General features: G+C 45.4%; 1 protein-coding gene and 1 pseudogene across 1 annotated transcript in view; one reads left to right on the top strand and one right to left on the bottom strand.

Moving 5' to 3' along the window:
- The window catches only part of FRAS1 (Fraser extracellular matrix complex subunit 1), a 279,843-nt gene that overhangs the window by 175,529 nt on the left and 82,775 nt on the right, over positions 1 to 21,539 (bottom strand). Inside the window, exons 4-7 of the mRNA XM_066632279.1 lie at positions 4,469 to 4,576; positions 3,234 to 3,326; positions 1,067 to 1,226; positions 410 to 543 (exon numbers count right to left, since the gene is read on the bottom strand). Coding sequence (XP_066488376.1) covers positions 410 to 543; positions 1,067 to 1,226; positions 3,234 to 3,326; positions 4,469 to 4,576 — 495 coding nt within the window. The remainder of the gene's footprint in view (positions 1 to 409; positions 544 to 1,066; positions 1,227 to 3,233; positions 3,327 to 4,468; positions 4,577 to 21,539) is intronic.
- On the top strand, positions 10,556 to 10,672 carry LOC136656627 (5S ribosomal RNA; annotated as a pseudogene).

Raw genomic sequence — 21,539 nt, 5'->3', positions numbered from 1 at the left:
AATGATTCTGTCATGAGCAACACCAAACCTAAGCTTCTCATGTGCTATTTAAATCCAGTGCTGATTACACCTTCTTAATCAGGTCTTATACCTCTTCTCTTTTACATCTCTCAGATCTGTTTCTGTTGGTTCCCTACTAGCCCACCTCCATTTCCATCCCCCATCACTCTGCCTTCTGCTATGGACCTCCCTATGTGCCCCCCCATGTGATAGAGCATAATGGTTAAGAGACCCCCCCCCGCCCATGTGATAGAGCACAATGGTTAAGGTTCTGCCATGTGGGTTGCAAGTTCCCAGTTCAGATCTCAGCTCAGCCTATCGGGCAGTCCAAAATACAATTACAAAACAAATTTGTAATAAACTAATTACAAAATAAAGGCAAAACAGTTAACAGGGTGCATAACCTTACCTCACTGCACGCAACAGGCTGACAAAGTGCTGTCAGGCACAACGTAGTCCCATTCCGACAGACGCATTTAGCGCATTGGCTGGGCTGCCACTCCTCACTGTCCCGAAATATTTGGCCATCAAAGGAGCAAGTCTCTAAAAAACATTTAGGACAACTGGTTTTTCTGTGTTTGTGGAATATTCCAGAATTAGTGAAGCAACACTTTTGTTTCTTGATAGCGTAATCTCACCACAAACGCAAGCATTCAGAAATTCTGCCTGTAGTGACTTGGTCTTGCAGACATGCCCCCTTGTGGTCAAATTCAGATGCAATTGCACATGGAAATTAAAAGTACCCCTTTCTGTGGTATATAGCCCTGCTTTACCACCTTATAAAGCACATCCCAGAAGAATGACAAAGATACTTTAAGTTAGGACTGTGCAGGCATTGCAGTGTACATGGTGGGAGGTGAGGATCACACAGGCTGTCCTCGCTCCCAACCTGCATGCATTCAAACTGAATATCTGCATGGAGTCTGCATGTACCCTGATAACAAAAAGGTGCGGAGCCTGCATCTGCGGCTGCATTACAACAGACAATGGAAAGATCGCAGACGTTTACAAGGTGCAAGAGTCACAGACACTGCTCCTCTCCGGAACTCAGACTCCACTCGCTCACCTCCACTGCCAACACATCCTGGACAGCAAGCTCCATGACTGATGGATTCCACCTCATTTCTCTTGCAAGATAGAGCTGGGCAAGGCTTGGGGGTGCAGGTAACCTTCCCATTGGCACAAGCACAGGTTGTACATCCAGGGCCAGCCCATTCAGTATTATGCTACAAGGAAAGACAGAGATGAGACACCTGCAAGCCAATTATTGACAATACAAGAAGAGAGGGAGATTTGAAGGCCCACCCTGGTCTTCATCATCCCATCGTTTGACCCTTGATGAAAACAGAGTCATAAAACTCGATCATATATTTTAACGCTTACATTTGTCCTAGCCATACACTGAAATCTATGTTAAAAGTGAAAGTGCTCAAAGCTAACGTTTAAATCTTTATATTCTGCCGTGTTTCTTCGTTGTTAGCTTGCAAGACCCTAAAGATCTGAGCTGCCTCATAGTCAAAGGTACGGGAAGCAGAGAAAAGCAAAGTAGCAAGGTACAAGAACTGCTGGAGTGGACCAAAATAGTACCTAGTTTGGCATTCTCTTGAGAGGGGCAGATAGATGCCAAGTTGCCCACAAGTAAGGCATGAAAGCAATGACACACACAGCGGATGACACACACTCTGGCACCCTGCATCTGAACTCAGATATTCCACTTAACAATCTGGGTCAACAGTTTCTCACAGATACATCCTCTGTGAAAAATCCTCCTGGTAGATCATTTACAAGAAAAGGTGAACCAACAACCACAGCCTCACAGTTCTTAAACTCTTGGGCAGTAGCACAGCTGGGGAGAGGAATGGTAAGTATTGCAGGTGCCTCAATGCACCATGTAAGCGGGCCCTCGCACTTGCCATCAGATTCACTCCAGCAACAACAGCAGCGCACAGGCTCTCGCTGAACCCATCTGCATCTCCTGTGTGTTGCTGTCACCAGTGGCAAACCTCCCTAGACCTGAGACCTGGGGCAAAGGTTCACGAGGAGGCCCCCGTGGGTTGTTGCCACCCCTCATGTGCAAATCTGCCCCCCCTTACCTGAAGCTTATGGAGCCTGGTGCAACCTGAGGCTGCATCGGGGAACCTTCCTGAGGCTTAAACTGCAGTTCCGGAAAAATGGAAGCACAGTTTCCAGCCACATTGGGAGCCTCAGATAGGCTTCCGTAGGGTTCTAAAGGTGTGCAAGACTCCATGCCCGGAGCATTCGCATCATAGAATGAATGGAGGTCCACCACTGGCCGTCACCGGCCAAAATGGCTCTGACAGCGAGTGGGGGGGAGGGGAGCACTTACACAGCATGTTGCAGTGCCTGCAGTACTTAACTTTCGGCTTCCCCCAGCTATGCTACTGTTCTTGGCTAGAGTTCAAACCTCAAAATCCCAATCCAAACACTTGGTGGGCTGTAACACCACTGATAATAATGTCTCATTCCCACTTCAAGTATTGGTTTTTCTGGTTGTTTGTTTCCAGGGACTGATATCCAGAGCTCTGCTGCCTCCGCATATGGAGGTTCAGTGTGCAGACAAGGCAAAGAACCCTTGTTAGACCTGCTCTCCAGAGCCACAGTCGGTTTCTTGGAAAGGCTGCCACTAGCATCACAGCCCACTCTGAACACTTCCCTTTCCCACAAACAGGGGAGAAAGTGCAAGGGACGACAGGAGAAGATGAGTAATAGCCTGTTTCCTTCTAAGCCATTGTGCAAGAAACAGACTCCTGCAAAAGAATGTACTCATATTCTTGCAGTTGAAATGCCAGGGCTCATCGCTGTGACCCAGTTGGCAGCCAGAGTGTGCCAGTTCTTTTTTCACCTTTGGGTATCTGCCCAAAAGTTAATTTGCGGCAATAACTTGGGTTAGGTCATGTGCGAAGCTGCGAAGACTTCTCTGACCTACTTCCCTCGGCGCAAGAACTAGACAAAAATCTGAGGCAGTCAAAGAATTGGCTGAGCAAATGAATGCTACACTTTGTAGATCTCAAGAAGGCCAATCATCAGGCAACCTGTCTTATCTCAGCCTGGCATACAAGCCAAACTATTCAATCACGCTTATATTGTATTTCCAAAACGAAGGTCTCTAGAGGTCCCTCTGCAGAAGCAGAACAAGTTCCCATGAGGAAAGGGACATGGTTATTCCAAGAAGAAAACAAGACATTCAGAAAAGATACACCAGAAGGGCTTACCCCATGGATTCTTCCTTTGTGCTCACAAAATCCATCGGTCCGTGAAACACATTTAGGGCAGCAAGCATTGGTGGCTATTTGGAGTACTTCCCCCTAAACAAGAAAAATTGTTCAGCAAAACTCACAGATCAGTTTGGAAAAGTCAGTTTCCAGTATGAAATCCCACTCTCTCAACATGTGTGAAACTGGGATTTGTTGACTCGTTTCTTTACATGCACAGCTGCGGGAAGCGAAAACTTGCGGCAAGTTATATCATAGCCAGAACACTGATAAGGCAAGAAGATAGTAAAGGAGCCCGTGACAGGAAAGAAAGGGAAGAGGTCTACCATTCAAAAGGAATTTACATGTGAATGAATGGGTGGGATGTTAGAATCCTCTCCTGGTGTTAAAGTACTGTGTGGGGAAGGGGTAGCAGGAAGGGGAGGTGGTGAATTCTCACTGTCCTAGCTGTTTGACCCATCTGCCCTATCCACACATCCCACCTATGTGTTGGCAACTGAGGATGGGGCAACTAGATTTCCTGCACAGGCCGTGGGACCTCCAATTGCTTGTCCTTAGTGTACTTTTGCCAGGTTCCCACTCCCCTGTGTCACAGACTCTGGTACCACCAATTCACCCTTCCCCACTGAGTCTGACAGGCATGTTGGCTGGGGAACATGCAGCAGTTAGAAGCTCAAAAGAGAGCCATTGGGAAAGTGGATGTCTTCTGAGAAGCCAAAAGCCTCATTATGTTGCATGACGTCACATCGCGCTTGAGGAGCTGCAGCCCACGGGTACACCACTGGCAAAAGGGACAGAGCAGAGCTGGAAGAGGATCTGGGCGACTTTGAATACTCTTCCTACTCTGAGACATATAGCATGGGGTGACTGGTGCAGAGGGTGGGATTCTCCTTCCAGGGAAAGTCTGTGTTGTGGCAAAGGAAGACACGTAGACAATGTATGACATGTGATGTGTGTCACTAATATTGAGATCTGAAAAACACAGGGCACAAGCCTAGGCAGGTTTACTCAGAAGTAAGTCCTATTGAGTTCAATGGGACTTACTCCCAGGAAAGTGTGGTTAGGATGGCGGCCACAGTCAGATTTCAGAGTAACTAAAATAAAACGGTGTTGCAGCTGACTGTGCGTTTTTTCTTAAGTAAAAGGGGACTACTTTAGCAAGAGCCTTTCACTCCAGATGCCTCCCGTGTGTAGCACAATTGTGTCACCTTTGGGATGCCACTGCATTGCCATACCTTCCTAAAGTCGCAGTGAGGGTTTCTGCAAATGATATCTTCGCATAGGACGACGTCACCATGGCAACTGCACTCTCGGCACGAGTCGGGCTTCCAAACGGTATCGTCCTGCAAACAAGCAATACACTCCGAATTAAAGCTATATTCAAAAAGTGTTCACACGGCACGTAATTACGGGACGGCAAAAGCGTTCAAATGAATTAAGAGGTGCTTTATGGACGTCTGCCTGCTACATGATGAGTAGTACCTGTGGCTGTAGTAAGTCCAAAGGTATTCAATTCATACATCCAAAACATGTAATCAAAAGCCTCGAGCCTGCGAAGAAAAGCAATCAATTCCCGCTATAAAATAATTGATCTGCCTAAGCTCTGGTAGCTACAATCTGATTAGAGTTTCTCTACCATATAGCCCCAGTTTCTATAAACAGACCGAGGCTGGGAATTCTGCAGCCTTCCAAAAGGGCTTTCATGGCTCCACTTGTATTAAAATTAATCTGTTAGAAAAATTACCCAGGATTCTGAACAGCTTCCATATGATATAGGGAAAGGGGGGAAAAAAACTTGAACTTTTCCTCTTAGAAAGGAGATAGGGAATGAATATTATAGCAATAAAAAAGGATCCTGAATTATTTCAGTAAGGAAACATTCTTTAGCCATTGGCAGAATGCAAACAATAATTTTTGTTAGGGCCTCTTGCACAAGTTTATACAGCTATTAAATCTAAATAGGTGATGTAGAATTATAACTAAAAATATATAGTCAATATAAAGCTACATCAAGTGTTATGAAATTTTGACCTAGAAATCGCACCTATGAGGTGTGAATCTTGCATAGACAGGAGTGCAGCACTTAATGATGGGGATACGTTCTCCAATCCCCAGTGTTATGCGATTAGGTCATTAAGCGAAAGTTCAGCCCAAGGTAGTGCCTTTGTTGTGTAAACAGACACTCCCTGCTAGAAACTAGCTGGTTGCACAGCTACTGGAGATAGATTGCCTCTTCTTTGCATTAAGAACTTCTTTGTTGTGTAAACAGACACACTGCTGAAGGCTATGGGAGACTGACTGCCTCATTAAGTGCCTCTTTGTTATGTTTTGATTACCAATATATACTCTGTCCATCGATAAGCGGAAGGTTGTTAAGCAGCGAAAGCCTGTAGAATTGTTGGGTGTGCTGATCTTACATGGGGGAGACATCATGCATGACCATCCGCACTCATGATTCAAGTAAATTCCTACACAGACACGCATTCTGCATAAGAATTTTATCATGTGGTAAATGGCCCTAAATCACTTTGTAATAAACAGCTCTTGCTTCTTACCCAGTGCGTAATTAGTTTGTGGAACTCTTTGCCACAAGAAGCAGTTATGGTATCTTGCCTGGATGCCTTTAAGAGGGAATTGGACAAATTTCTGGAGGAGAAGTTCATTACGGCTTACAAGTCATAGTAGGTAAGTGCAAGCTCTTGGTTTTAGAGGCAGGCTGCCTCTGATTGCCAGATGCAGGGGAGGGCACCAGGACGCAGGTTGTGCCTGTTGTCTTGTGTGCTCCCTGGGGCATTTGGTGGGCCACTGTGAGATACAGGAAGATGGACTAGGTGGGCCTTTGGCCTGATCCAGTGGGGCTCTTCTTATGTTCTTATGTTCCATCAGTTCACATGAGCATGCTGGCCACTGGATGACTGCAACATCAGCGATGACTGGCATGAGAAAATAACTCTTCACAAATCTGACACCACAAAAACAAATTGCCATCTGTATCACCCAAACACAATATTTTTCAATGACAACAATTCACACATTCAGCTAGGAGTCATCAATTGTACAGGAAAATCAAGAGAAGATAAGCAGGTCTGAACCATCCATATGTGATGATATTCTCCATGGTTACCATTCATTACATTCTCTATGGTTACTCCATTGTTACCATAATACAGATGATATCAAAATTTGCATTCCACACAATAGTTTTTAATTCACTGCTTTTCAAACAACAGAATCTTCTTTTTTGCTACAGTGGGGTGAATTTCTAAGAAAGAACAGCCCGGAATGAAAACAAGGAGTTGTCACCTTATGGTGACATTTCCCTAGCAGAACATATTCCACAACTTGCAATACATTCTCTCTTTGGCCAGAGACTATTGAAGTGACCATACAAGACTCACAAGTATGTGTAACTGAAGCCCAGTGTGTCTTTTGAAAAAGAAAAGTAGCTTCAGAAAGGGTTATTCAGAACCAAAAAGTGAGAGGGGAAGCAGGTGCTTAATGCTTTTTGTCGTCCACATTTTCCCAGCTGTGGGTTCCAGGTGTATACTGCATACAGCAAACACACTTTTGAAACCCCAATGGGGAGAAGTAATGTGGGGAGGGAGGAGATTTAGAGCAGAGAAATGGCAGGTGGGGGAAAAGGTTAAGCACATGGACACAGATCATGTCACTCTAAATTCTCTTCTGCTTTTCAGTTTTAAAGAAGAGGAAACAGGCCTTACAGCCCAATCCAGTGGCGTAGCTAGAGGGGGTGCAAAGCACTAAGTTTTGCAGGTGCTTGAATGCGCCATGCAAGTGGCCCCTCCCCTTCGGAGCCATTCCAGGTGGTGGGAGCAAACAGAGGCATATTCCTTGCTCCAAAAAGGAGGGAAGGCGCTATTTGCACGGAACATTTAGATGCCTACAAAACTTAGTGCTTTGCACCCCCTCTAGCTATGCCACTGGCCCAATCCTACCCAATTCCCTGCCGGCCAATGGTAGCACTGTTAATAGAATGTCAACTGTTTTTAAAACCAATGTTCTCTTGGCAGGGACATCATACACCACCCTTTTTGACATGCTACTGTGCAATTATAAGAAGTAAAAAGATTTACTGATTTACTGATTTACTGTGCAGTTGCAGAATCAAGTCAAGTCAAGTTACACGGATGTCAAGCCCTGCCGAACTCTCACGCTGTACTTAATCCATCCCTGACCCTTAAAACAAAAACGAAGAAAGCTGTTCAGGTCAGACAAGACTTGTTGCTAAGACACCTGGCGCCATAGCAAGTTCCAGGGCCCCACATGCCTGCCCCCTTTGCAAGACTGATGTTTTATTCGCCCCCCCCCCCACTGGAATTAACAGGTTTATCTGGTTGTTGATTTCAAGTCGCTCTGGCAAGATGGTAGGTGGAGAAAGGCACGAAGAGGCTTTCAGAAGTTCTGCTGAATATTTTGCAATCTGCTGCAGAGTGATTATGGCAATAACTGTAAGGAAGATGCCTGCAGTTGTAGACAGAAGGTAGATCATAGGCCAACACTAACTAATTTCTGGTAGATGACCCGGTGCCAGCTGGTGGCTGGGATTCTTGAAAGATTGCTGAGCAAGTTATATCTCCTCCATGATATCAATGCTTAAGCCATTTCTGCCCAGCATATATATACCTGTGGGCTGGGCATAAATGGGTTAAGTTGATCTGAACGCTGTATTTTTATCCTCTATATGACTCTTTCCTTGTTTGCTTAGAACAGGGTTGGGAGGAAGGTGGGACGATGGGACAATTTCTGGTGGACCAACCCAGCGTTCGCTGGTTTTCTTACAAAGAATGCTGGAGGAGGAGGAACTTGGTTGTGATCTAGCGAGGCACTTCTAATGTTCTTAAGCAAAACTTACATACTCAGGATTGCTTCATAGATTAGAAATGCCTTAAGAGGTCCCGAGTACATGCTTTCTCTTTGTAAATGTAAGGCGGATGGATTTACAGCCATAGCGGCTCTTGGGGGGGGGGGGAAACAGAAGAGCATACATGACTGAACGTAGTCTATTCCTTAATGTGTGGTTGGCAAATATAAGGAGCCAGATCATGGAAGTCTCAGAGAGATATTGGATACCAGAACGAAGAGACAGCAAGAACTCAGAGGAGCAGATCTACTTCTAGTCAACAAGGGATTGAGACACAGTCTGAATACAACAGAATCAGGCCCAAGGCAGTGGTCAATCAACCTATGCTTTGAATCAATCCAAAACAAATTCAAAGACAATGCTAAAGTCAACAGATGAGCAGGGTATTTTGACTGTGATCCTTCCTTCCTTCCTTCCTTCCTTCCTTCCTTCCTTCCTTCCTATTCTTTCCATTTAGACTGAAATGTTATGTTTCTACAGTACCTTTGTCACTGGACATGCTTTCAAAAGGCATGAAACACATGCAAGCACACTGAACATGCAGGGACCAAGTACAGAGAGCTGGGCTCATGTCACAGTTCCAGGGCCTGCCTCTCAACGAGACGAACCAAAGTGGTCACCCCAGGCAGCCGTTTTGTGGAAGGGTGCCCATCTCTGCCCACCTCCTTCCCTCCTCCTCCTCTTTCCACTCCCTTGATTGGAAAAGGGGGGCAGAGAGAAAGAGGAAATGTGGATGGGATTTCCCAGAATACTGGAAAACACTGGGAATACTGGGAAGCCAGAATATTGGACAGTGGGAAGAGTAAAGGCTGGCCCATCCTTGTGTAAGGGGGAGCAGCATTTGACATGCTGCCTTGGGTGTCAGGAGGACTTGGACCAGCGCTGCACATTTCAATAGAATGACATAAAAAGAGGAGGGAGGCAAGGTTAAATGAGCAACAATAGGTAGCTTCCATTGTGTGAAAGGAAAAGGGGGCACACAATGGTGCAAACTATGTATTTATTACATTTATACTCCACCATTCTTCTATCATTGAATTCTAGGAGGCACACCTGAGGTTCTTAGGTAGTTACCCCCCTAGGCACTGTTGACTTTTAGCACGTTGGCTGCATCATGTGCCCTCAGTCAATGCCCGGGGAGACTGTGCCAATGAGGAACGAGATTCCCCCAGAAATTTGGGATCACCATCTGATTCAAACAGAAGCAGGCGTACAAGAAGTCAATGGGGAGTGCACAAGCACATATGTGCATGGGGAGGGGGTGTCCACTACCCAAGCTGGTTACAAAACCAGAGACCTTGAAAAAGCCAAGGATTCCCAAGGATGACAACGGGAGTTTTCATATGCTGAGAAAACAGAACTAACTATTATGGGCATGTGAAGCATGCAACAGCTGTTTCTCTCCTCCAATTCATCCCATGTGGGCTTTAGGAGAGTATTCATCCAGTGCCGTACGTGTAACTAGAGACTAGCTGGTAAGATATGCAGGAATTAGAAAGCAAGAAGACATCTGTTTGAGGATGTCTCCTTAGCTGAAACAGAAAGGAGAGCAGGGAGCGGTGGCCAAGAGTTTCTGCCAGCGGCATAGCTAGAGAGGGGCAAAGCACTAAGTTTTGCAGGCGCCTGAACGGTACATGCAAGTGGCTCCTCCCCCTCCCTTTTGGAGCTATCCTAGGCGGTGGGAGCAAATGGAGGCATTTGCCCCCTTTTTGCTTCCACTGCCCAGAATGGCTATGAAGGGGAAGGGAAGGGGCCGCTTGCACAGCACCTTCAGGTGCCTGCAAAACTTAGTGCTTGCACCCCTTCTAGCTATGCCACTGGTTTCTACCATTGAAAATGTTCTTCGCTAATTAACTGCTCAACATTAATGAATTTGGGGGTCTACACTTAGTGGTTGGCCGATTCATAGGTGCTACAGCCCTGAAAAATTGTTCCTTCCTATCTTCAGTCCCAAAAATGTTGTACAGCCCAATCCTATGGACTGCCAATGCTAGTGTTCTAGCACTAGTGTTCCGGGGGTAGAACACACTTTCTGAGTCGCAAAAAGCACTCAGGAAGTATGCTTAACCGTGCACTTCTGCCACCAGTTATGCCACAGATAGTATGAGTATGGCAGCAGGAAGATGGAGGCCCACCAAAAGAGGTGAGTCAGCAGGGTGGGTGTAACAGAGCAGAAAGGGTGGAAGGCTGGGGGCATGGTGGTAGTGGGAGGAGGTGGCTTCTGGCATGCTGGATGCTATCCCCTCCAGTGCTAGTCGACACGCTAAAGAGCTAGCACAGGTCCAAGGAGACCCATTGGCTGTTGAGGGGTTACAGAGGGGTAAGGGAAAATATTTTCTCTTTCCCCTTCCAAGCCTCCCAATTGCACCCCCGCCCATAGCATGCAGTGCAGCCCCTTTTGATGTGGCTATATGCTACAGCGGGGAAAACCATAGGATTGAGCAGCAACTGTTACCCTGCACATGCCCGATCTTGTCTGATCTCGGAAGCTAAGCAGAGTCAGGCCTGGTTAGTACTTGGATGGGAGACCGCCTGGGAATACCGGGTGCTGTAGCCTTATACCATGATCTCGGAAGCTAAGCAGGGTCAGGCCTGGTTAGCACTTGGATGGGAGACCGCCTGGGAATACCGGGTGCTGTAGGCTTATACCATGATCTCGGAAGCTAAGCAGGGTCAGGCCTGGTTAGCACTTGGATGGGAGACCGCCTGGGAATAGCAGGTGCTGTAGGCTTTTACCATGATCTCGGAAGCTAAGCAGGGTCAGGCCTGGTTAGTACTTGGATGGGAGACCGCCTGGGAATACCGGGTGCTGTAGGCTTATACCATGATCTCGGAAGCTAAGCAGGGTCAGGCCTGGTTAGCACTTGGATGGGAGACCGCCTGGGAATAGCAGGTGCTGTAGGCTTTTACCATGATCTCGGAAGCTAAGCAGGGTCAGGCCTGGTTAGTACTTGGATGGGAGACCGCCTGGGAATACCGGGGGCTGTAGGCTTATACCATGATCTCGGAAGCTAAGCAGGGTCAGGCCTGGTTAGTACTTGGATGGGAGACCGCCTGGAAATACCGGGTGCTGTAGGCTTATACCATGATCTCGGAAGCTAAGCAGGTTCAGGCCTGGTTAGTACTTGGATGGGACACCGCCTGGGAATATCGGGTGCTGTAGGCTTGTACCATAGTCTTTCGAGACTGAAAGTTGCCAATCAACCAAAAGCAATAATATAATAATATAACGTTGCAGTAATCCAAATGGGATGTTACCAGAGCATGAACAATGATGGCCACTGTGGCCAGTTTAATTGGCAATGACATGTGCAAGAGTGGTGGGCTAATGGTAGAAGCCAATGTCATTTAGTTCACTGACATGAGCACTCCACAAATCTCACCCAAAGAAAAGTTAACAGGCGCTAGGTGGTGCAATGCAACAGCCTCCCCACAGACAGAGGCCAGCAGCCAGGAGTCAGAATGAGCAGTCACCCTCTTGACCCCCCTGGCCTTTAGCCAAGTTTTATTTGGCCACACACAGCTATGAGAACAGCCAATTCAGAACATTTGGTTCTGGAACCAGGTCCAAGATGAGCTTGAGAGAGAGAAAACCAGCACGTCCGCACACCCTATTGTGGTTCACAATACTGTGTGTTGCAGTACACAACCAGCAACACAAGAACTGTCCCTAATTTAGCAGATAAAGCTTTTCCTTCCCTCAAGTGGAGTTTATTCATGGAACGATTGTATATTTCTGGGTTCCCTAAAAAAAAACAAAAAACAGCAACCCAAGAACGTACTCTGGGCAAGTCTCTCTAGGTTCAGATTCTCCACACCCATGATCTACTCCTAAGAGTGAGAACCATCAGCACATATAGGGAAAGGTCTGGATATTAAATTGCACACTGGAAGTGCCCTAGAAATAATTCCTGCCGCGAAGAGGAAATGAGATGTTCAGTTTTTCACTTGCATTATTAAGCTTTATTGAAATCTAATAACTTCTTCAGCAATCGCTAAATAGCAGACAGTCAAGCAGCAGTCCAGTCTAAACTCCAGCAGCTACTCAGTGGCTATGAACCACAACGGCTAAAACAAGTTGTATATTCAGAGATAGTTTACTTCCCCTTACCAGATGCCAAGTGCAAGCAACAGGGGGGACTAGCCTGACCTTGCCCAACTTGTGAGCGTCCCATTTGAACTTGTGGATCTCTTATATAAGGGGAAGAGCAATTGTCCCAAATCGTCCCAGCACAGTGTCCCTCCCAGAATCCGTCAATGGTGTCTCCCTTGCGTCTTTTTATATTTATTTTGATGCCCCTTGGGATAGGAAACTATTTTTTCCCGTTTATTTTGTATATGAGCTGCTTAGAACAAATATTCTATAATCCTCATCCTTATCTGGTGGCCATCCTTTAAGCCAGAGTGCTAGACTTAGATGGGTACTTTGTCTGATTCAGCAGCAGCGTACATTGTCTGTTTATACCAGGGGTGCCCAAAGTTTTTGGCAAAAGGGCCACATCATCTCTCTGACACTGTCGGGGGCTGGGGAAAAAAAGAATTAATTTACATTTAAATTTGAATAAATTTACATAAGTTTACATAAATGAATACATTAAAATGAACTTATATGAATGAATGAAGGTCTTGCAATAGCTCAAGGCCTATAAAGGGCCTTGCACAAAGCAAGGCCAGCCTTTCCTTTGCTGCCGCTATTGCATCACAAATGTGAAACAGCAAGCAGTGGAAGAAGCCCTCATCCCACAGCTCACACAAGAGGTCAAACAGTCGCCCTCACGCTGAGAGCAGTTGCATTGGACCAGTGTGGGCTATAACAAATCTCCAGAGGGCCAGAGGCTCGGAGACTGGGGGCTCCTTGAGGGCCGCATTGAGAGGCCTCAAGGGCTGCAAGTGGCCCCAGGGCCGGGGTTTGGGCATCCTGGTTTATACAATGATGGGCATCAATAGACTGCAGAATCCGCCTGTGTTACTATGATAATCTTGCCACACATCTGCACCAATCAAACATCTGGAGGGCTTGAATTCTTAAACTAAAGGAAATGGTAACTGTCTTCTCTCCCCATGGGACACAGGACTGGCTCCCAACATGATTGTCGGCTCACCAAGCAAAGAAATTACCTTCTTAGATAGGCCAAAATTCAAATAAGTCCAGTTTTCTGCTTCTAACATGGGTCAGTCAGATGCCTCTAGGATACTGTTTCCCAAACTGTGGGTCCAGAACCACCAGAGGGCTGTGAGCCAATTTTTGGTGGGTCACAAGTTTTTGAACCGGGGGGGGCGGGGAAACTTTGCAAGCATCCTTTGTCAGGTTCGCAGAAGAAAATAGCTGGAATGCTAACCTGTGATACAAGGTAATCCTCATACCCTCAAATCAAAATGTCACATGTTCCCATTTTCTCTAGTAACTGGTGTGCCACAGATCATGTGTGAACCCAGTTTCAGCTTTTTGTCTGGCCTGCAAATCCCTAGCTGCCGGTCTTGCTCTCCAGTGCAGCCATCTGGGTAACCTGCTGGAATGACTTTAAAAGTTTGGGGTAACAGTCATTTCTGTTCCCCCAAATGGAGTCCAGGAACTCCATTTCTAGGGAGAATCTAGCAAATGTCTACAGAAACATACGCAAGGTCTCTAGCAACCTCAGGAGCACAGGACCCCAAATATTAATTAATAATGTATTAATAATTATAAATAAATAAAATATTTCTTTCTAGAGCTCCTTTTTTTTGTCTAGTGGGTTGCAATAGATTGTCATTTTCAAAAGTGAGTCCTGGTGCAAAAAAGTTTGGGATGCACTGCTCTAGAAAACCCATAAGCAGTGACGTAGCTAGAGGGCGTGCAAAGCACAGAGTTTTGCAGGGGTGCAAAGCACAAACTTTGTGCTTTGTACCCCTTCTAGCTACGCCACTGCCCACAAGCAGGTCATCAAAGCAATAGCTATTCCCTGCTGTTCTTCCTGCCCTGGGACATTTGATAATAATGATGATAATAGATGATAATAACCTCCCTTTGTAAAATAATTCTGTGCTAGTCATCACTGCCACATCATACAGTAGAGAGCTCCATATGGTAATTGTGCATTTTGTAAAGAACTTTCCTTTGCAGTGAGCCACTATTGAGTAAATAAATGGTCTTTTGTACTCACTGTATGCCTCCCAGTGTTGCCACTATCCTGTATAGATTTTGCTTATTGCCAGACCTATTGTAAAAAAAAGTTTGCTGTTTGGTTGGAGTTCCTGGAGACTGATCTGGCCCCAGGCCATGATTGGCATGTGACACTGGCATCTTCACTCCAGGGAATACAGACAATGTGACACACTAAGGCAAGGGGAAATTAGCTGCCAGTTTGGCTGGGAATGACATATTGACAAAGTACTTAGCCCATATTATCTACTTCAGCATTCAATGGCAGGCGCACACTTCTGCACCGAGATCATCAGCCGTATCCTCCCTTGCGCTGCAAAAGTCCACAATTGGATTCACTTCAAATGCAGCTCCCCGTCAGAAAGCATCAAAGAACACAGCAGGTATTGGGTGTCTCCAGATGAAGGATACTGGATTCGCTTTGTGAAAAGCGAAAAGCAGAGCAACAAGCAATTACAACTTCTGGTGCAATTACCAGAAGCCTTGCCCTGCTTGGTGCCAAGCGAGGGGACTTGGCAGCTCAGTAATACGGCTTTCCATTTTTTGCACGTCCATTCCAATTAGCTGACAAAACCAGGCAATTGGCTGGATCCACCCAAAACCTAAAGGGACGCTGAGAATCACTGGTGCGGGATGTGGCTGTACAGCAGATAGGTGAAATGAAGGGCCTCTCAACGGAGAAGAAGAGACCGTTTCCTTGTCTCAGTGATGAGGCTGTGCAAGATATCCCATCACCATAAAGCAGCGGTTCTCAAACTTTTAGCCACTTTAGAATAAAAATCTGCCAGGACCCACCGGAAGTGATGTCATGACCAGAGGTGATGCCCTCAAGCAGGACATTTTTTGACAATCCTAGGCTGCAATTCTACCCACACTGAACCAAGAGTAAGTCCCATTTACTGTTGTTGTTAAAAGCATATACATATTAGCCTGTTTCCATTAAAAAAATTTCCCCAAACGCAGTCACATGCCACGGTAGCATCAAGTCTCATATAATAAAAATAAAATATTGAAAAGAATGGGGACCCACCTGAAATTGGCTCACGACCCACCTAATGGGCCCCAACCCACAGTTTGAGGAACACTGCCATAAAGGATGGTAGTTGGTAGACGAGCTGCTAAGGAGCGTGGGAATGCCTCCGTTTTGCTCCCCCCCAACCAGAATGCAACTATACTCGCTTCAGCCAATCAGAGTGAGCCATTATCTGCTGATGTGCTGAGTCACTGTGGGGTGACATACCAGGTGACAGTCCCTGCTGCCTTGGTGTTGCCTCAGCCACTCCCATGATGCTATGCTCAGTCAGGCCAAGACATCAGGGCCTGGTTCTATCCAGCCTGCAAATTACCAGCAGGCCTGGGGCTGCTACCTTAACAGGCTCCAAAGGGAAGAGGGAGGGGCCGCTCGCATGCCACGGTGAGGCTCCCTGCAAAACTTAGTGCCTTGCACCCCTCTAGCTACTCCACTGGTTTGGTGTGATTTTGTAGGAGTACAGACTGTGACACGGGATGCCGAATTCGACTTCCTGGCAATATAAGTCATTTTTAAAGGTTTCTAGTCCTCAGGGTGCAAGAATATGTTTGAAAATGCATTCAGAAAACCAGTGCAAAAACCGCTGTATAATAATTCCAATGGTTGGAGAAGATTCGGTTTCAGTATCCAGCAGAGCTCCTTGCCCCTCCCCTTGATAAGCAAGGTCTGAATAAATTATGTAAAATGAGATGCTCAGTTTGCATAATACAGGCTGGTCACAAAATTCAGCCTCTCTCCGCACAGGATTTGCATAGGTTGGATGCAAAATTTATTCTCTCTCTCGGTTTTTTTTAGCATGAAGTACATGAAGTCATAAAGATCACCCTGCTGCGTGAAGATATCCTATTACCAATTCTGTTTGGAAACAAAACCATCAGGGAAAGTGGCACTCTAGCTCTGGAGTGGGTGAAAATGACTTTTTTTTACCCCAAAAGCAAAGAAAGATGTTAATAGAGGCTCCTTATTCCAATAAACTAAAGTTCAAAGTGCCCTTTAAAAAAACATGGGAGATTTCAGTTCAAACACACACGGTGTTCAGCTTTTTGTACCAATACCAAATGAGGCTATAATGACAAAAAGGTTTCAAATGTACAAAAAGGGAGTGTGTCAAGTGTTTTTGTACGAATGCATATAACCATTTTCCATTTGGGAAACAATTTGAAAGCTCTTTCCCTTCTCTCGGAGGTGTGTGTATATCATCATTTGCATTTGATATCTTCTGTAATGAGTAATAACAATTTTTATGTTACATTATTACTGCATAGTAAAACCAAGGCCTTAACTTGGCCATAAAATCTCAGCCAAGTGCGGAAGAGGAATAGGGGAAAAATGTGTTTGGGGCTTCCTTTCCCCCATTCAATTGCCAGGTCTTGCTTGGTTAAACTAGAACCTTCCTTCTTGCTTCATTTTACAGTCCTAGGACAGATGATGTGGTTGAAGCACACCAAAGCTAATTTTAAATGGCCCAAATCAATCTTAGTAGTCCAAGCGTGGGAAAAATCCAGAGGCATTACCACATTCACCCATAGACCCATTTAACGCACCATGATCTCCCAGAACAGGAAGTAAGACTACTTGGGGTACCACTTGGATAGATGGAGTCCTCTTCCATGTTTCAGGCCTCACATAATGTGTGTACATGTGTGTTTGTGCGTATATACAGGGCAGGAGGTCTGGTCTAGAGGGTAGAGCCTCCATTTGCCTGAAGATAACATCCACAAGGTCGCCAGTTCGAGGCCACCGGCACCGTGCGACCTTGAAGCAGCTGACAAGCTGAGCCGAGCTATTTCCATCTGCTCTGAGCGTGGGAGGATGGAGGCCAGGATGGAGGCCAGATCAGAACGAAACATCTGAATTGTTGTGGCTCTTGAAAGATAGAGCCTTCTTTCAATTGTAAAAATCCCTACGGGGATTTAAATAAGCCTGCCTATATAAACCGCCTTGAATAAAGTCTTGAATAAAGACCAAGAAAGGCGGTATATAAATACCTGTATTATTATTATTATTATTATTATTATTATTATTATTATTATTATTATTATTATTATTATTATTCTGGCAGCAATGGGACACTTTTTTTGTTTCAGATGACATTTCCCTTTTAATTTTGATACTGGTTTGCTGCTCACCTGATTTGCTACATATGTACCCATAAATATTGTTAACACCAATCAGGATGGCCCCCTCTTAACCATAATCGAAACTGGGTTTGTAAACTCTGGATACCAGAGAAGCTGGTTAGCATGATCCATGATGCATACAAACCTAAGACTGCTCTGAAACATCTTCCCCTTCTTATGGCCTGCTTGGTGAAATTTGAGGGACTTTTAAAGGAGGCAACAACTAGAATTGGAAAGGTTCAGGGGTTTGTTCACTTAGCATTGTTGATACAGATGTGGAGGTTCACAGTTTTTTCTGAACCTTTTGTGTTTCATTCTTTGGAGCCCCAACTACAGTAGCAGCACTCCTCTCAAAAGCTGCCGATTTGCAGCCACCATTTTTCTTCCCCATAATACCCTGGAATGGCAATACATGGGGGTGTTATAGGGAGGAAAAATGGCAGCTGTCACTCCACAGTCACTGAAAGGAGCTTTACCGTTATGGCAGAAACAAGAAAATACTTTATTTATTATTATTATTTTATTATTTTATTAATTTGTACCCCGCCTTTTTGCCCAACGGGCACACAAGGCGGCTAACAAACAATTTAAAAATACAACATGAAAAACAGTTAAAAACAATTTACAGTGATTAAAAAGCTAAAAACAAAACAAACCCCGTGGATTTTCATATAAAAAGCAAGAACGCCAGCCAGCCTGTCAACAATTAAAAGCTTTTTGAAATAAAAAGGTCTTCAGTCCACGCCAAAACGAGGGAGCAGTTCTCAGTTCTAAGGGGAGGGTATTCCACAGTTCGGGGGCCACCACTGAGAAGGCCCTCTTCCTGGCCGCCACCCCTCTCACATCTCTTAGTGGCGGCACAGTCAAAAGGGCCCCCCCAGAAGATCTAAGAGCACGGGCCGGATTGTAGGGAAGGAGGCGGTCCCTCAAATACCCCGGACCCGAGCCGTAAAGGGCTTTAAAAGTCAAAACGAGCACCTTGAATTGGGCCCGGAACAGAACCCAATTTACAACAGTGTTTTTCAACTTTTGTCCCCTGATGTACCACTTCTCAAGGTCTAATTATCTTAAGTACCACTGAAATTAACTGGCAATGATTCATCGCCAGTTGGGTTGGGAGGCCAGACATGATATTACCAACAGTGGTAAGAGAGGCTCTGGGCAAGCAAGTGCGCTTTTTCAACTGTGCAGGAACTGCGCACTGGAGCTCTACCGGCTGAGCCAAGCCTCCTACCTCTGTGTGTAGTACCACACTGAGGTCTCGCTGCCAAGCAGTGGATTCCCCTGAGCCCATGTGTACTACTGGACAACATCTCCAGTACCACTAGTGGTACTCATACCACCGGTTGAAAAACGCTGCTTTACAAGGAGAAGATAAAACAGAACTACCAACTATGTTTGCTCTGCCAATGGAAAACAAAGAAACCCCCAAACTTTCAAAAAAATTGCTGAGTTCCCCTGAAATTGTCCCTAATTCCCCTCCCCCTAAAAAAAAATTCCAGCAAAAGTTCACTTTTGGCTTAATCCTACACTTAACACTAAACCAGTGTTTCTCAACATTCATCCCCCACTGTACCACTTCACATGGTCCACCTGTTCAAAGTACCACTAGACGTAACTGGCCATAATGTCATCGCCAGCTATTTCCAGACTGGGAGGCCAGACATAGCAACAAAGACTGGCAAGAGGCTCAGGGTGGACACGAGGGCTTTTCTTAGCATAAAAGAAGTGCATGCTGGAGCTCTGCCTGGCGAACCCAGCTCCTTACTGCTGCGCGTTGCGTTGCATTGCTTGTCTTGCAGCCAGACAGCAGGGGTCTGAGGCTCTGTGAGTACTACCAGACATCACCTTCAGTATCACCAGTGGTACGAGTACCACTAAACCATGGTTAAGGGGGGAAGGAAAAGGAGATTCATTCCAGAGAGAGGGAGGTTGCATATGTGCAGAACAGTGGTCTGGTCCACCAGTGGTCTGAGTACCACTAAACCATGGTTAAGGAGGGAAGGAAAAGGAGATTCATTCCAGAGAGAGGGAGGTTGCATATGTGCAGACCAGTGGTCTGGTCCACCAGTGGTCTGAGTACCACTAAACCATGGTTAAGGAGGGAAGGAAAAGGAGATTCATTCCAGAGAGAGGGAGGTTGCATATGTGCAGACCAGTGGTCTGGTCCACCAGTGGTCTGAGTACCACTAAACCATGGTTAAGGGGGGAAGGAAAAGGAGATTCATTCCAGAGAGAGGGAGCACTCAGTCCTAAGACTGGCTGCATACGTGCAGACTATTTTTGTAGAGAGACAGCAAAATGTTTGCATTGAACCAAAGACTCCCAACCTCAGAAACTTCCATTAATTTAGGCTAGGTGGGGGAAAAAAATAGTATAATTTTAATAGTTGGAGAGTGTTACTAGAAAAGAAGGAGTCCTGGTCTCCTTGATTTAGAGGTTCTCCCACCCTGTATTTAATGAAGTTGAACTGTGCTTACAAAAGAGTTCTCAAAAAAACTAATCTTGGGCAAAGGTGGGGCAGGAGGGACAGAGAAAGCTTTTTCACCTTCCACCTGGTTTGTAAAACCTGGTATTTGAGCCTGCAGTCCCAGCTCCACCCTCTGTTTTTCCTCCCTGAGATTATGGGAAAATTTAAGGCCCGCAAGGCTGGTTTATGCCCTGTCACTGAGAATGACTTGTAGTAATTACTCGACTCTTTGCCTGAAATGAAAGGACCTCATTCTTGGACTCCTGCCTAGCACGAGTGAGGCACTTCACTATCGAGAGAGAGAGAGAGAGAAAGAGAGACAGATGTTGAACGGGAACTGAACACACAAGAAACCTTGACAAATTAATGTTGATAGAGAGGTATGAATAAATCAAACAAAAGGTAATCGCCAAATAAATCTGCGGGAACATGTCATTTAAGTCCCTAGAATTAAGAGGAATCAAGATGCACACCACACCGAAGAAGCCTGTGGACAAGGAGTTGGTTTAATATAACACACCCATTTGGCTCAAAACTCAGCATTACTCCTCAGAGAAGAAGAGGCAGCAAATTATAGTGCAGCAGCTGTACTCACCCATACTGAGTTCAATGCAAGCTGCTGATTATGAACTATATATCCTAAGTGGCTTTAGCGATATCTTTTAAAAATGATAACGATTGTATTTATACCTCCTTATAACCGATACCTACTGAGTCAGACCTTAGTTCAGCCAGCTCAACACTGTCTACGCTGAGTAGACTGCCTACAGGTTTCCAGAACAGGACGTTTTCAACTCTACATAGAGATGCCAAGAGTTGTAACTGGGACTAGAGAGTTTGCGTCACCCAGTGCAAGAGCTCATTGCATCATCTCCATGATGGACTTCCTCCCGTACCAGACCATACACAATAAATTACAATATCATAGACACAACCTAGATACAGTGGCATCACTAGGATTGGTGTCACCCCTCCCCCATTCTTCATTTGTTTCTTTGTTCTAATATATAATAGCACAGGTCACCAAACAAATCCGTAACCAGTCAAAAACCAGTGGCCACCTTTATGAAACTCACACAAATGAATAAGAGTTCTAGTGTTTGCTCTGATACATGGGGGTAAGAGCTGGCTCATACGAACCTTATTGGTACCGTGCTGTGTCATAATAACACCTCATTGACTCTTGGAACAATCAGTCTCATGCATCGGTTTTGAGATGGGAATCCATCTTTTGTTACATAAGGCAGTTGTGTTTTCCTTTTCTGGTTATTTGGTTATAACTTTTGATAGGATACAGATATTTCAGTGTGGTTTGTTTCATTGCATTCTGCATGAAATTATGCATTGAATGATGTATGACATGATGGTGTTATTCAAAAATACCAAGATTTTCACAATTTTGGCCAACAGTGGTGTCACCCCCCCAAGTGCGTCACCAAGTGCGATCCACACCCTCACACCCCTCTAGCGATGCCATTGACTGGGACCTTCTGTATGTACAGCACACATGTGCTTTACATCTATCTTTTCTTCAAGGAGCAATGTAAATTGAGTTCTTGCACTGAATGCTCACAAGAACCCTATGAGGTAGGCTAGGATGAAAAAAAATGTGACTATAAAGCTGCCTACTACTGAGTCAGACCATTAATCCATCCAGCCCAGGAC

The sequence above is a fragment of the Tiliqua scincoides genome, chromosome 6, assembly GCF_035046505.1.
Source record: "Tiliqua scincoides isolate rTilSci1 chromosome 6, rTilSci1.hap2, whole genome shotgun sequence".
Classification (NCBI taxonomy): domain Eukaryota; kingdom Metazoa; phylum Chordata; class Lepidosauria; order Squamata; family Scincidae; genus Tiliqua; species Tiliqua scincoides.
This window is presented reverse-complemented; position numbering and strand designations above follow the sequence as displayed.